At 46.5% G+C, this 16,282-nt stretch overlaps 2 protein-coding genes across 2 annotated transcripts in view; both read left to right on the top strand.

Moving 5' to 3' along the window:
* dok4 (docking protein 4) overlaps nucleotides 1-4,860 on the top strand; it is an 85,062-nt gene extending 80,202 nt beyond the window's left edge. Inside the window, exon 9 of the mRNA XM_030724140.1 lies at nucleotides 790-4,860. Within this exon, the coding sequence (XP_030580000.1) occupies nucleotides 790-935 (146 nt within the window). The 3' untranslated portion in view covers nucleotides 936-4,860. The remainder of the gene's footprint in view (nucleotides 1-789) is intronic.
* A 2,081-nt stretch (nucleotides 4,861-6,941) lies between these two features.
* On the top strand, nucleotides 6,942-16,016 carry nadsyn1 (NAD synthetase 1). Its single transcript, XM_030724167.1, has 22 exons — nucleotides 6,942-6,982; nucleotides 7,064-7,162; nucleotides 8,692-8,752; nucleotides 8,871-8,987; nucleotides 9,145-9,198; nucleotides 9,313-9,402; nucleotides 9,868-9,919; nucleotides 10,006-10,094; nucleotides 10,179-10,296; nucleotides 10,519-10,650; nucleotides 11,078-11,149; nucleotides 11,786-11,910; nucleotides 11,984-12,032; nucleotides 12,127-12,229; nucleotides 12,816-12,984; nucleotides 13,514-13,649; nucleotides 13,857-13,963; nucleotides 14,045-14,176; nucleotides 14,309-14,378; nucleotides 15,169-15,297; nucleotides 15,466-15,642; nucleotides 15,739-16,016. The coding sequence occupies exons 1-22, from the start codon at nucleotides 6,946-6,948 to the stop codon at nucleotides 15,772-15,774; spliced, it is 2,154 nt and encodes a 717-aa protein (XP_030580027.1). The 5' UTR covers nucleotides 6,942-6,945; the 3' UTR covers nucleotides 15,775-16,016.
* The last annotated feature ends 266 nt before the right edge of the window (nucleotides 16,017-16,282 follow it).

Raw genomic sequence — 16,282 nt, 5'->3', positions numbered from 1 at the left:
CCTGACAAGCTACTTTCACTCCCACAGCTGGAGCAGAGACAGATCTCTCCAAAATAAGATTTAACTCTTAATGTTGAGGTTTTCTTTCTTTACGTCAAGCACAAGTCAAAGGTTCAGAGACCCCGGCCATAAAACAAACCTGATTTTAATTTGGCATTGGTCCCTTCATGGTCGTCTGCTTGTGAAGCTCTGCACTTCCAGCTCAGCTTCTAATTAAAGACTGCTTCTGACCACCTGCATGCTGGATCTCCTCCAGTGCTCCAGTAAGCCAGAAAACCTGGCTTTGTGATGGTTAGCGCCACAGACAGCAGAGATGATCCTTGGCTTGAAAGTTCAATCAGTTTGCTGTCTGCACAGGATCGAGGTCCATGTTTAAATGTCGATGGTCAAATGTGACAATCTCAAAACGTTCCAGAAACGGTCCCGAGTGCACACAGAGGTGACCTTAAAAGGGAGATCAGCCAAATTTAAATCTGGAATGGTTTCTGATGTTTTTCATGCGTGTTGTTGTGTGTTGTGTATGCTGACACTTTCTACAGATGTGTTGATTGGATAAAAACTAAAATGAGACCTTTAGTTCGGCTGACTTTGGGTCTGTACTCGTTTACCTCAGTGATGTGTTTCACAGCCTCTCACAGAATGAAGGCGTGTTTGTTTCCACTGAAAACTGAAAAAGATGAAGGTAGTTCATCCTTCCCGAGACTGATGTGATCCGTCTGAGAGCAGGCTTGGAGTCGGGGCGAGGACGCACACCGCCTCAGCTAACGGCTGCCTCTGCTCTGTCTGCAGGTGACGCCGCAGAAGACGAGCTGCTGTCCACTCACCTGCTCCCCAACCGCCATGCAACGCTGCCCCTGGCGAACACACACGCACAGTCCCAGCCGCACATACACACACACTCCCCGACACACTATCCCACCTTCCCCGGACAGTGACACACACAGGAGGACGCGGACTTTGAAAAGGAGGCACAAACACCCACAGGACCCACATGCATGCAGACACACACTCCCTCCTTATATTTGACAGCCCAACATTACACCTCACACAGCGGAGGCGAAGGTAACACCAGCCAGCACGCCATCCTGGAGGCAGGAAGTGGAAGTGCGCAGCGCCCACAGGAGGCGGGTTGGCATGCTGTGTGACGTGAGGACTAAAAGCTCTCAGCTTTAAAGCAGAGCAGAGCGCCTTGAAGATTGTAGGGATGTTTTTATACTGAATTTATACTGCAGGTTCCTTTTGAACTCAGAAACATAAACAGGAGACGAGCGGCAGTACGAGATGTTACAACGATGTGAAACTACACGGTGGTCTGTTAATGTCCCGCTGCTCCTCACACCAAACATCAGTTTGCCATCTGCTGGCTGTAGTTTGTCATGTGTATGAATATGTATTTTATCTTTATTTAACTCACTAACAGTCACATGCTAGCTTGGCTACTAAGCACGAATTCAGCCCACTTTAGAGTATAAAGCAGTTTTAACTTTCATTCACAGGTTTGTTAAGTCTGAGTTACGGGTCCAAATCTTCCTTCGGGCCCTAAAATCAGTCAAACTCTGAGGAACTGCAGCAGGTTCAAAACGGTCCAGATTCTCTCAGCTCCAGTAAAATGATCTTCTCACAGCTGTTTCAATAAAGTTTAACCAAAAAGAGGATTCACGAGGGTTAGGTGAGTTAGAAATTAGCAGGAAGTTAGGATTTAAGATGATAAACCATGTTTAAGGATTTCCAACAGCTCTGCTGGTGAAGTCGAGCTAGCTGACACGATGATGTGCGAAACACGTTAGCACAGCCACTGTGTTTGAAGACTGTATATGAATGATGGACGTAGCTACACGACACTAACACATTTTTGGTTTTAATCTCTGAAACTTGATGTGACTGTAAAACTGTGACACTGCACTCTCATTGGGTGGAGACAATCACACTGTTTGTCAGTCTTCTGGACTTTAAGGGAACCACAGTTTGAATGAACATTATTAACATCATGTTGTATTCAGTTAGACTTGAAACTATCTTCTGAAACCCATCAGGAACATGTTTCCTAAGCTCAGAGGTGTATCTGAAAGTCTTTTTTTCCACCCTTAAAATGCAGGTTTGAGGCACGTCAGCATTAGCTTCACTGTTTAGCTGTGTCCATCTTTATATGCAGTCTGTGGTACACACTGAGGCTCGATCATTTAAGTACAGACCTGTCAGTTCTCCATCTCAGAATGATCTTATGTGCCATCAAAAGATGTCAAAAGCGAGCGTCACTGAGATGAGCCACATCGTCAGCAGGAGGTTAGTCATTACGATTCCCCGGGGTGGTTTAGATCACTTGGTACCAAGCAGTTAAATCTTTGTTGGTCAGACGGGGATTAAACCTGGGACACCACGAACCCGGCACTGTGCATGAATGGAGCTAATAAAAAGCTGCACAGGGCAGATTTTTCAGCATTAATGCCTTTTGGAAAACATTGAGCGGCATCTGAATAAGACGTGCTGTGTGGACCTGGAAACAGTTCAACACCACGAATGCCATCACACAGAAACCTACAAACCAAGGTGGCTTTAAAGCATATTTAGACCTATGTGGTTACATACTGTAGTTCCCTGTATAGCTTAGGTATTTTCTTTTTATAATAACAAAACTGTGAAATGCCAAATTTTGGTCAGATTTCCACAGTTTTTTATATGGTGTGTACAGTAGGAGTAGCAATGTACGGTCTGACGTTCTAGCTTGGTGATCCTGCCGTGGGGTTCTAATCAGTTAAGTTCTTCAAGGGCCAGAGGGCTGCACGGTGCCTTAACAGCACCGCGTGGACTGTGCAGACACGCTGACAAACACTCGATGATTTCTGCGTTCAGCCACATCTGGATAAATGCCTTTGGTTTCACTGATAAATGTGACTTTGCAGTTCCAGGATCTGTTCACTGAGCTGAACTTTGGGGTGAAGCTGTGGTTACATCCTTTGTTATGGAGTGACTCCTAAACTGGGTCAGAGCTTCGGCCGTTTTCATGTATCTGCACTGAGCCGTATTCACGCATCTGTTATTTTCTTTGTGTCCACGGGTCAGAATCAGAGGAGTGCCTCACAGTGTAGCGTTAAACAGAAAAGGATTTTGAAGACATTTGTCTGTCAGTAACTGATATTCAGTCATTACATTTTTCACTCTCCTTTCTTACAATGGTAACCCGCTTCAAATTGAAAACTCTCGGCATCCCTGGAAAGGTGTGTGCCAGAGTCCTGCCGAAGACCGCCTGTTATTTGAACGTCACATGCGCTCGTCAGGTCTTTATCCGCTCATGGATACTTGAGTCTACGTTTGTTTTGTAGACTTGAAGAAGACCTTCGACCGTGTCCCTGCAGGGAGTTCGGTGGGCGTTGTGGAGCTCAGTCATTCAGGAGGAGTTCAGAGCAGAGCCCTTCTCCTTCACATTGAAAGGAGGCAGAGTGAGGTGTTCCAGCATCTGATCGGGACGCATCCTCTGTGAAGTTTTTCACGTCCAACCAGGAGGAGAACCCGGGGCAGACCCAGGACACAGTTTATGTCTCTCTTGGTTTAGGAGAAGCCTCGGTGTACCCTGAGAAGAGCTGGAGGAGGTTGCTGGGAGAGGGAGGTCCAGAGGTCTCTGCTTAAACTGCTGCCCCTGGACCCGGATAAGTGGTAGAAAATGGATTCCTGGATGTAAAATAGGGAAATGTGTTGAAGAAGAGTAGAAGTGGAAATAATACAGGTTTCACTTCTGCCCTGAGGTCACCTCAGAGAGGCACTCGATGATCAAAGGGCACTCGGGCCGTGAAGCACTCTGTGATGTGACAATAGGGACAAAATTATCCGTGAAGAGAAACCCTGAAGCTGCAGCAGTGCTGTCATCAGCAGACCGATAGCAGCACAGTTCAGTGGGGGTTTAATCACATACATGGCCTATTTCTTTGCTTCCACTGAATCAAAGTAGTCCAGGTGGTCAGGACATTATCTTGAATAGCGCTTCCAGAGAGCGTCTCAGTGTTTAGCCATTTTTTCTGTTAGGATTAGTATAATTACGCTCATCGAGTTTAATAGCGAGTCGCAGCTCTGGGAACACGGATCAAAAGAACCAGGAAGCAGGAGTCAGACGATGAGACGGGCTTCAGAAAAACCAAATGTTCCTCAAACTGTGGAAGTGAAACTGAGATGGCCGACGGGGGATGGGCTCTGGTTCTTGATTGGTTATTAATGTTTATTGATGGTGTTGAAAGACTAATGCCTTTGCCTTCTCTTACTCTGATAAAGACCTGAGATGTCCACCTTGTACAGGTGACGTAGGTGCCGGGACAGCAGAGGTGGGGTCATGTTTTTTTCCCGCTGTGGGCTCAGATCAGCCTTCTTCTGCTGTCTTTTCACTTAATTCTTGGTTTTCCAGACTGTTGCTTTAACAGTGGGATTTTTTCCGTGTCACTGTTAGAAACCTGGACGTTCCCGGGCGGTGGGGTTTGATTCACGCTGGAATCCTCCTCTGACATCACCGTTTGTTTTTCCATCACTGAAACATGACAGGGCTACGCATTTCATTTGTCGTTCACGTGATGGAAGCGGTGTAATGTGTGTAGATGTGTTTTTGTGTAACCTCCTGAGAGAGCCGTGTACATATCTGCTATTTATTTCATGTGTGTTTGAGAGAGAGTGTGTGTGATATGAGTGATTATTGGAACGTGTTCATGTAAAATACACACATCACCTTTTTGCACCTTGTAATGTAGAAGAAGCTGATAGCAGCTGCTCCACACTGTCAGCATGGATCTTCAAGAAGAAGAAGACCACATCTGGGATCCTGTCCTCACACCGCACCCATCTGCTTGGCCTCACACGAGTCTGTCTCTCTGTTCACGCCTGTGCCGCGCTGCTGTTTTTCTTTGTAGCAGGAGGAATCGTACAGAGGGCTGTTTCTTAAAGAAGCTCATCGGAAACGAGCTCGAACTCAGAGCTGAGACATGAGGCCGAGCGTGGCTTGAGAACAACTGCGTTATGACTGAAATGCAGATTCAAAGCTTCGTGTCTTAAACAATTAACATGGGATAAATTTGTTGAGCAAAAAACTAAAGAGAGAGAGAGATTGTATTTAAAGAGCTTATTTTCCCTGGAAGTTTCTGCTTTGAGTTGAGCTAAAATTAAAGTGAGTCTATATTAACACTAGACACACGGCGCACACACTGACAGGACTGTCACATCACCTTAAAGCTGATTATTGCTCTCTGGATGGTCAGAGCTGACTTGTGCAGCGTGACTGGAAACTGCAAATCCACCTGCTGAAGACTTCGAGCTGTTTGTTGAACAAGTGAAAATTTGTCTCACTGAGTGCACTTGATGACAAGTTGCCAAAGTCATCAGGATCCTTCAGATTACCTGACAGTCCATCAGTGTTTGCTGAGACTTTGCTTTATGAAACACCCCTCTGGTCTCTCACCTAAGTGCTCGGTGGAAGCGGTGATTGATGGATGAGGCTGGGAAGCAGGATGGGAAGTGACAGAGCTGACAGCTTCCCTGCAGACAGTTGTAGTGTGTTTGTGATTGTAGTGTCATGTCTCACCACCGGCTGTGACCTCCCCTAAGCTTTGTAACTGATGACAAAATATTGTTTCCACCCACTTATGCTGTCCACACAAAGTGCATGTTTTGGAGAAAATAAAGTCCATTACTTAATTAAAGATGCGGCTCTCACTCCTTTAAATCTCACCTTTGTCTCGTCTCATTTTATTATTTTTTTAAGCTGTTGCTGCATGTAAAATATTGAATATTAAGTTTGTGTATCAAATCTTTGAACAGTGAAATATAATGTTCAGTTTTGTTTGCATAGTGCCAAATCACAACAATATTAAGGCATGCTGCACTGAGAGGTAGTGTTGTAGTCAAGACCACCTAACCCGAGACCAAGACAAGACCAAGACCAGAGGGTATCGAGACCGAGACAAGACCAAGACTTTTAGGGCCCAAGACCAGTCGAGACCAAGACTGAGGAAGGGCGAGACCGAGACAAGACCAAGACCAGTGCCTGACGCTACATGACCCAATAAAATGTAAAACATGATCAAAATCACGTCTCAAATTGATCTGAAAGATCCACATTCCCATAAAATCGTCCTGATATTAAACACTCACAGCTCAAATAAATATAACCATCTTTATTTAATACTCCTGGGTGACTTCCATCATTTATCACAGAATGTAAAACAATTATTCATAGTTCATCACAATAGTCTTAAGTTTTCTCTGCCTTTGATAAACAATGCATAAAGTTATGTTGTCTTTAAACCAACAATCTTTGTAAAAATGGGTGCTTTTTTTAAAACCACATAGCTAAATGTGTAAAACTGAAAAAATGGCAAACACTCATCGACAGTAAGAACTAAAGCCTTTAATCTTATACAGATTAAAGCTGCAGGATGTAACTTTTATAAAAAAAATCGGGTTTTTACATATTTGTTAAAACTGTCACAACAGTATGAGACCGATAATCTGCGAAAAAAATGGAGCTCCTCCACCTCCTCCCTGAACCGCTCCCAGTCAAAAACAACCAATCAGAGCCAGGAGGAGGGTCTTAGCACTGTCAATCACTCCTGGTGTATGCTGCTCAATGTAGTTGTGTGCGACACTTCAAGATTTGGTATCGATCCGATGCCAAGTAAACACAGGGCCATTATCACCGATACTGATACCAATACTTTTTAAAAATTATGAAGAATTTCCATGAAGTTTAACTGGTTTGAGATTTTTTTTCCTTTGGATCATTAATTAGTTAAAACACAGGATAGAATTGGGCAAAGTTTATATATAAGTAGAAAATACTTTATCAAAATAAAAGTTATTGTTCTTTTCTTTTTTGGTTTGTTTGTTTATTTTGCCTCTTGGATTTTTTCCCGTTTGTAGAAAAGTGAGAGTGAATCATGATCCTGCAGGGGGCAGCAGCGCTCAGGGGCTCGAATGAATGCAGCGGCAGAAGAAGAGGAGGCAGGAACCGGTAAGACAACTCTGATCAGATTCCCCTGTTGCTGCACTTTAACCTCAACCTGTCCTGAATCACCTGCGCTGTTCCGACCAGTGCGACCCTCGGAAATGGGCCGGAAGGTGACCGTGGCTACCTGCGCTCTGAACCAATGGGCTCTGGACTTTGAAGGCAACTGTGAGCGGATCCTGAGGAGTGAGTGTGACCTCAGCCTGTGTTTGTTGCTGCTGCAGGAATAACAGGAAGCAGGAGCGCTGCCCTGGTTCATCAGGAAAAATCAGATGTTTAAAGCTCCTATAAACACGCGTATCCGTGTACCTAGGGTTAAAGGTTACAAACCTTCCTGTGCTGATAACACTAAGTTGTGTGCGTGCGTGCTGTCACTGCTATGGAAGAGCTGATTAAGTGCACTGTCAGATTTAACTAGATAGATTTAATAAAGGTTCAGGTTGTTTTGTTTTTACCTGTGGGTAGATCAGTGTGCGTTGGGTGAGACATCCATCCTCACTGCACGTTTCAACAAACAGAAATCAGCAGAGTGAATAAGCAAAGTCAATCAGTGATAATAAAGATTACATCAGCATCTTGTTGGATACTGTGAGAAACTACGAGCTGATCCAGCGGAGCTGTTTTTGTTCTGGCACCTTAGGGTTAAATCGAACCAGCCCGCTGCCCTGCAGGGATGCTGGTTCAGCTGTGGCTCACCAATCGGCTGCCAGAGCGTTTAACAATCTGGCTTTACAAATAAATATCAACCAGGACACAGACTCAGTGCATGCAGCACAATAAAGAAATGAGAAATAAAAGAGTTTCATCAGTGTGGAAGCAATAAAGTTTCCTCAAACATGTCAGACGCAGAATCATCTGTACAGCACAAGAGGAAGATTCAAAAAGTCAATGCTGAGTGGGGAATACTTGGTGGATAAGTCACATGAGACGAGATAAAGGGAAAATAAATGAAAGCAGATTTAATTAAACTCATTTTAAATTTGTTGGTTCTGTCGCAGCCTGATTATCATTGTGTGCAAAGTTATTACAGTGAACTAAAACAACCCAAAAACTAAAGCTGTGTCTGTCTGCCTCTCTCTCTGTCTGTCTGTCTGCCTGTCTGTCTGTCTGCCTCTCTGTCTGTCTGTCTGTCTGTCTGTCTGCCTGTCTGCCTGCCTGCCTGTCTGCCTCTCTGTCTGTCTGTCTGTCTGCCTGCCTGCCTCTCTGTCTGTCTGTCTGTCTGTCTGTCTGTCTGTCTGCCTGCCTGCCTGTCTGCCTCTCTGTCTGTCTGTCTGTCTGCCTGCCTGCCTCTCTGTCTGTCTGTCTGTCTGCCTGCCTGCCTGTCTGCCTCTCTGTCTGTCTGTCTGTCTGCCTGCCTGCCTGTCTGCCTCTCTGCCTGCCTGCCTGCCTGTCTGCCTCTCTGCCTGTCTGTCTGCCTCTCTGCCTGTCTGTCTGCCTGCCTGCCTCTCTGTCTGTCTGCCTGCCTGCCTGTCTGCCTGTCTGCCTCTCTGTCTGCCTGTCTGTCTGCCTGCCTGCCTCTCTGTCTGTCTGCCTGCCTGCCTGTCTGCCTGTCTGCCTCTCTCTCTGTCTGTCTGTCTGTCTGTCTGTCTGTCTGTCTGTCTGTCTGTCTGTCTGTCTGTCTGCCTGCCTGCCTGCCTGTCTGCCTCTCTGTCTGTCTGTCTGTCTGCCTGCCTCTCTGTCTGTCTGCCTGCCTGCCTGTCTGTGTTTCTCTGCAGGTATTGAGGTTGCTAAAGCTCATGGAGCCAAATACAGACTGGGTCCAGAGCTGGAGATCTGGTACGATGAGTTGACGCTCTTTTACGTCCCTTTTTAAAGACATGAATCATCTGTCGGTCTAACTGCGATAAAACAGCTCAGAGGTTTCATGAAGTTTCCTCCTCTGCATTTTTCCCAGCGGGTACGGCTGTGCAGACCACTTCTACGAGTCGGACACCTTGCTCCACAGCTTCCAGGTCCTCAGGAATCTTCTGGAGGCTCCGGTCACTCAGGACATCATCTGTGACGTGGGGATGTGAGTGTCACCTTCAAAGTGCTGTCCTGAAGCTGCACAGGGGCTGTGTGAGGCTTTGGCTCCACCTGCTGGATGTCAGAGAGCGTTAGCATCCTTTACATTTCTGACTGTCAGGTGTGTTTTTTCCTTTAACGTCTCACCTGTATTTTCCCTTCAGGCCCATCATGCATCACAACGTGCGCTACAACTGCCGGGTCCTGTTCCTCAACAGGTACGTGAGCAGGAAACTCCTTCAAACCACGAGAAGCTCTGCTCTTCTTCGCACAGGTCGTAGTCTTCCTCATGTTCAGATGGAGCTAAACTGACATAGTTCTTCATCATGTAGAAAAATCCTGCTGATCAGACCCAAGATGCTGATGGCCAACCACGGGAACTACAGAGAGGTGCGCTGGTTCTCCCCCTGGAACAAATTAAGGTTGGTCATCACTCAGACGTTTCCTGCTTACAGCAATATAAACATAAACCTGTTTTTTAAAAGTAAAGTAAAATCTGACAAACCAAAGCAGGTTTGCAGGAAATAATTTCTGTATCGGTCTTTGTGGCAGCAGAGCTGAAACAGAGAAAGCATTCAGCTAAATGTCCAGGAAGAGCTGCAGAGGGTCATCATCTTCATCCTCATCAAACTGATGAAGAGACTGTTCCTGTTGTGATAGAAATGTTTGTATGGAAGGGTAAAGGCAATCAATCAGAACTGCTTTCTATTGATTGTCAGTGATTCTTCACTCTAAGGGGACAAATGGACCCAAACCGTGGCAGCAAAGTGTCCCCACAGGATAACAGCCTCTGGGGCCCCTCACTGCAGGGGTCAGGGTTCAAGTTTTTCCTTTAATCTGTCACGTGTACACAGGTGTGTCTGATGTGATTTGATGGTTTCTTTCAGGCAGGTGGAGGAGTATTTCCTGCCCAGAATGATCCAGGAGGTCACAGGCCAGGTATCAAACACATTTCTATGAGATGAACTCCACCCAGAGACAGGAAGTTCTGGTCTGACCTTTATCGCCTTGTTTCTGCCGGTCAGGATACGGTCCCGTTCGGTGACTGCGTGCTCTCCACGAAGGACACCTGCATCGGCACCGAGATCTGCGCCGAGCTGTGGAACCCCGACAGGTAGAGAGAGGGTGGCAGAGGGTCGTGTGAGGATCGTACAGGTGTGATGAACAACAGACTCCTTCAGTTTTCTCTGCTCCTCAGCCCTCACATTCAGATGGGTCAGGACGGGGTTGAAATCTTCACCAATTCGTCTGCAAGCCACCACGAACTCCGCAAAGCTGACCAAAGGGTCAACCTGATCAAGTCAGCCACTACCAAGGTGTGCACTCACAAGACTGAATCTAGCTGATCTAACGCACTAGAATAATTTGCATGTTAAATATACTCCAGCTCTACTGAATGTTCCCAAAAAGACATAAACTGTCAAGGCAAAGCAGTGAACACTAGAGGGCAGTGTTGTTTCATATCCCATCCTGACACTGTCAGCAGTTTAAAGACTCATTTCAGGTCTGAATTTCATTTACTGTTGGTGATGTTGCAGAGTGGAGGTATCTACCTGTACGCCAACCAGAGGGGCTGTGACGGAGAGCGTGTCTACTACGATGGCTGTGCCATGGTGGCCATTAACGGAGACATCGTGGCGCGGGGAGCACAGTTCTCCCTCGATGATGTGGTGTGTGAAAATTCTGTTCATTTATTTCCTGTGATGCATGTCCTGTTCCTGTGGTGGATGTCCATTTTCAACATGTCCAAAGTTTGCATGTATGTACAGGAATCCCTGTGAGCCAAAAGCTCAGGCTCAGGTCCTATCAAAGGTTAAAGGGGGAGGAGCTAAAACGTCTGTTTCAGATAGAGCATGACCTGTGAAGCTTCTCAGGTAGAGAAGAATAGAAATATGGAGGAGAATTGATCCACTTTAAGCATTTTTGTAGGGAAGTGTTTCCTGGCAGGAACACTGGGCCGATTCTGCCTGGAAGGTCGTGCAGTAAGACAGCATTCCTGAGTCTGCAGGTGAAGGTGCTGCTGATAAGGTGACTGCTGTGTGTGTGTGTGTGTGTGTGTGTGTGTGTGTGTGTGTGTGTGTGTGTGTGTGTGTGTAGGAGGTGATTACAGCCACTCTGGATCTGGAGGACGTGCGCAGCTACAGAGGAGAGCTGTGCCAGCCGCGCCTGGTGAGAGAGCGCCGCCGCCGTCCAACGTTTGTTCAGCACGAAGCTGCGTTTTGTATTTTCACCTTCATCACCTCTAAAACACACATGACCATCTCAGTATTTCTGCTTATGGACTGATCACTAAATTAAGTTCATCACTGAACATAGTAAATACCTGCTTAACATCATCATGTTCCCAGTAACAGTCTGAGCTGCTTTGACCTTTGACCCATCCTCAGTGAGAGCTACAGAGACAAAAAAATTACAGAACCTACCTATTAATAACCTAATGTCATCGTGATCCTGACTCAGGATGTGGTTTGAGCAGTTAGTTATGATTGCAGCGCCCCCTGTGGGTGCAGTACCTTGTGTTTCAGGGTGTGAGTGATGTTTCCAGCTCTGATGGTTTAGCTGAAAAAAATAATCAGCCCGGCAGCATCGCCGCTCTGACCTCTGACCTCTGCAGCCTTAGCTGACTGTGTTCACTTAATAAACTCTGACTTAATGACAGATTGTGTCTCTATCTGAACATGTAGCTACCTTTAAAACTGATATTAAAGTTCACTCAGAGGTCACCTGTGAACACGTGTTTTTATTGGATGGATGTTCAGGTCCTGATGGTTTTCCTCTCTTTGCTCTCGTGTTTCTCTGTTGAAGGAAAGTGAATTTAAACCTTGTCACAGGATCAAAGTGGACTTTTCTTTATCCAGCTGTGAGGATGTCTACCTGCCCACCCACCAGCCAATAGAATGGCACTTTCATACACCAGAGGAGGAGATCAGGTGCGTTTAAATGAAGCTTTTCTAAGCACACACACACACCTCTCGTACAGCTGTTCACCCCTGTGTTGTTCAGTTTAGGGCCGGCCTGCTGGCTGTGGGACTACCTGAGGAGGAGCGGACAGGTGAGGAGGACTGTACTGAGGTTACTGTGCTTTAAAGTCATATTAACAAATGTTTAGTGTTGGACTCTGAGCTCTGTGTGGTGTTTGTGTTCAGGCTGGTTTCCTGCTGCCTCTGAGCGGCGGCGTCGACAGCTCCTCCACTGCCTGCATCGTCCACTTCATGTGCGTGCTGCTCTGCCAGGCTGTAGAGGGCGGCAGTGAGTACCATTCGCTTTGCTTCAGCTGCTTGAATGAAGACAGAAGCTGGTCAGATTTGATTTTATGACATTAAGCGAGCGCCGGGCACCAGCACCTCAGATGGGTTTATCGTTACGGAGCCCGTGAGCTGCTCGTAGGGTTCTCGATTTTGAGAGCCAGACCAGTTCGCATCCTATTTGTCTGTTAAAGTCAAAGAAGGTGTGGAGGGATCACTCTCCTAGTCCACTTAGAAACAGCTGGACTGCTTCAGATTACAGCACGAGAGGAAGCGTGACTTCATTCTCCTCTCTGTCATTTTCTGCTATTGTTCAAAATGCTAAAAAATCTGGAAAATATTAATCTCTGAAGGTCATCAGTAGTGGCAGTTTGAGCTGAGGGTGGACAGAGTAAAGAAATATCAAAATACCGGCAAAACTGAGAGCTTAGTGACGCGATAAACATGACGTATATGTGACGGAGCAGAAGGCGAGCAGCTCCCAGGGTGAGCTGAGTGATGTAACTTCCTGCCTTCTTCAGTCCAACAAAAGCTGAAGAACTAGTCTCCTTCCTCCCCCTCCTGTTCATCTTTGTCTCTCCACCTCTCAGACGGCCTGGTGCTGGAGGACGTTCGCAGGGTGGTCGGTGACGAGTCGTACCGCCCACAGGACCCGAAGGAGCTGTGCGGTCGCATCTTCACCACCTGCTACATGGCGAGCGAGAACTCCTCAGAGGACACACGCAACAGGGCCAGAGACCTGGCCAATCAGATTGGCAGGTAGGAAGCTCCAATAGTAACAGATGTGGGTGATTCTGTCATTATTAACAACCATGAAAATCCTCATCACTAAAATCTTGAACCTATGACAGTATATTAGGGCAGCAAGTGTGTGAGAAGAAAACCTGCAAATTTACCAAAGAACCACAATTTATGTGTCAAAAACAAACGCACAGATTTATGGGAAAAATGACAAATTCAGATTTTAGATTAAACTCTGTCATTACACAGTCATAGTTTGTACAACAAAACTGGAGTACTGTCCCACATCAGTGCTCCAAGGAAGAAAGGCAAGCAGTGATCACAACAAATAAATAAGATATACACAGAATACAGTCTGTGCAGAGATTAAATAAATAATTTACAGGGAAAAACTGAAATGTTATTTTATTCATTTTAAATTTAATTTTTCCCCCTGAACAGCTCAAACACACTGACAGGAAGTGCAGGTGTCTCCGTGTGGAGTCATAGCGTGGCCTTTCTGAGGGTTGTCCTCCTTTCACTTGTCTCTGTGTCTCTTGCTTTGCAGCACGCACATGAACATTAACATAGACATGGCGGTGAAAGGCATTCTGGGTATCTTCTCAGCGGTTACAGGACGGTGGCCTCAGTTTCGTGCCAACGGAGGAAGTCACAGAGAAAACCTGGCTCTGCAGAACGTGCAGGTCAGAAGCTCCAAAGGCTGCAGCTTAACGAGCGTTTGATCTGATGGTTTCATTCTTACGTGCAGAGCGGCCAAAGCTGCCTGCCTCTGATGGTTTAACCACAGCATTCACACTGATGCCTCAGCAGCACCACTGTGAGTAGGCTATAGTTTATCACGGTATTCACTTCCTCTGTGTGTGTGTGTGCGTGTGTGTGTGTGTTCGCAGGCTCGGGTCAGGATGGTCCTGGCCTACCTGTTTGCCCAGCTGAGTCTGTGGGCTCGGGGTAAGCCTGGGGGGCTGTTGGTGCTCGGCTCTGCTAACGTGGATGAGAGGTATTTTTATCACTGCCCAGTTCACAGCTCTGTTAGTGCCGCTCAGACAGAAGGACAATAAGTGGAACTTCTCCTGCTCAGCCTGACAGGTTATTTCACCAAATACGACTGCTCGAGCGCCGACATCAACCCAATCGGAGGCATCAGTAAGACCGATTTGAAGCGCTTCCTGCTGTACTGTGCAGAGCAGCTGCAGCTTACTGCTCTGAGAAGGTAAGGCCACATCTGTTGGTGGGTCTGCACCTCTGCAGAACACCTTCTAGACCCTCACACTGGAGTCATTTCTGAGAGACCCAGCATCCTGGTTGGTTTTCAGTTTGTCAGTGGTTTTGGTTTCCCCTGCAGCGTCCTGGCAGCTCCTCCCACAGCTGAGCTCGAGCCGTTGACAGAAGGACGGGTTTCTCAGACTGATGAGGTAAGACTGAGAGTAAAAAGGTCCTCGGGGTGGTCTTAAAGGTCACCTACTGAATGTCTGAAGTGCTTGTATGAATGGGTGTGAATGAGTAAATGCAAGCATGTTGTATAAGCACTTTGAGTGCTCAGCTAGAGTAGAAAAGCTCTGTATAAGAACCAGTCCACTTTACTTACTGGGACGTGTTGGTCTGTAGGCGTGTTGGGTTCAGTAGAACCGACAGTAAAATATGATTCTATTACAGAGCTGCTTCCTCAGGAAAACCATGTGACCTTCATCACTTCTCCAATTATTAAAGTGATTATCAGTTATATTACTATCATTGCTGTACAAACAACTGTAAACTGCTACAGTGGCCTTGAATGCCTGTGTGCAGTTTACTCAGTTCACAGCAAGGTCAGGAAGTACAAGTAATATATTTCCCAGCATGCACCTCTGCCATCACAACATTTATGAAAACATGCCTGCTTTAATCAGTGGAGTGTGAAAGGACTGAGTTTCAGCTAAAATTCAGTTCATAAGGAAAATACTGCATAAAAAGCTTGGTTCACAAGATAGAACCGTGGCATACAGAACATACAACAGGACCACAGTGTGTGTGTGTGTCCCAGGCTGTCAGCCTGCACACACGCTTCACAGCGTAGGTGACAGAGCGCCCCCTGCAGCTCACTGAATGACTGCACGTGGCCTTTATAAGTGTGGTTTTCTGGATAGGAAGTAGGGTCATCACATCACAAACATTACTAAACATCAGCGACTTTAAATGTTAGCGCTGTTTTTGCTCCCCCTGCAGGCCGACATGGGGATGACCTACTCAGAGTTGTCTGTGATTGGACGGCTGAGGAAGCTCTCCAAGTGCGGCCCCTTCAGTATGTTCTGTAAACTCATTCACATGTGGAAGGACGCCCTCTCACCCTCAGAGGTCAGTCCGCTCCCCCAGCGGAGGAATAACACACAGCTTTGCTCACTTTTTGTTCTGTCTCATTATTTTAGAGGTAAACGTGCTGGGGCCAATCTCCAAATGGCTTCCTGACACCTTAATGCTGAAAAATGAAGGTTGTGTATGCAGCAGGGTGTGGTTTTCTTTCAGGTGGCGCAGAAGGTGAAGCACTTCTTCAGGATCTACTCGGTGAACCGTCACAAGATGACCACGGTCACGCCCTCCTACCACGCCGAGAACTACAGTCCTGACGACAACCGCTTTGACCTCAGGCCTTTCCTCTACAACACACGCTGGAGCTGGCAGTTCAGGTGCATCGACGACCAGGTAGCCGTCAGCAAGTTTCACTCTCGTGCTAGTAGGAGAAAAGGTGATCACAGGAGGGAACCGGTGATAACGATGAGCTGTTTCTCTTGTACCCAGGTGACCCAGATGGCTGCAAACGCTCCAAAGCAATAAAAAGCAGAGGTTGTCGGTCCATCATGACTGCGACGGATCGGAAACGTGTCCTCCTCCAATAAAGGCTGAATACTGCATACTGCATCAGTGACATTACCGTATTTTTTCGGGCTATAAGGTGCACTTAAAATCCTTAAATTTCCTCAAAAATCGGCAGTGCGCCTTATAATCCGGTGCGCCTTATGTATGAATTCTTGTTGTGCTTACTGACCTTGAGACAATTTTATGTGGTACACTGCGCTCAAAAATCTGTCGAAATGTTTCGTGCGACTTTGGTAAGGGATGTTTAATAAATATCGACATTTTCCAGAGCGTACAAAGCGCTGCCGTCTGACCGCCGATGGCCAAGGAATCCGCACCACTGCACCATTGCGTGGTCTGCAGCAATATTTCCTCCGGTCTGGCAGATCAGTTCAAAGGCCTCATTGAATTCTGTAAAATAGGCCATTATTGATTCACAAAATGACTCTACTGACGGTATTAGACAGGAACAAGCTGTGAGTGCAGC

Source organism: Archocentrus centrarchus, unplaced genomic scaffold (assembly GCF_007364275.1).
Source record: "Archocentrus centrarchus isolate MPI-CPG fArcCen1 unplaced genomic scaffold, fArcCen1 scaffold_32_ctg1, whole genome shotgun sequence".
NCBI lineage: Eukaryota > Metazoa > Chordata > Actinopteri > Cichliformes > Cichlidae > Archocentrus > Archocentrus centrarchus.
Note: the sequence above shows the minus strand (reverse complement) of the source record. Positions and strands in the feature narration are given on the sequence as shown.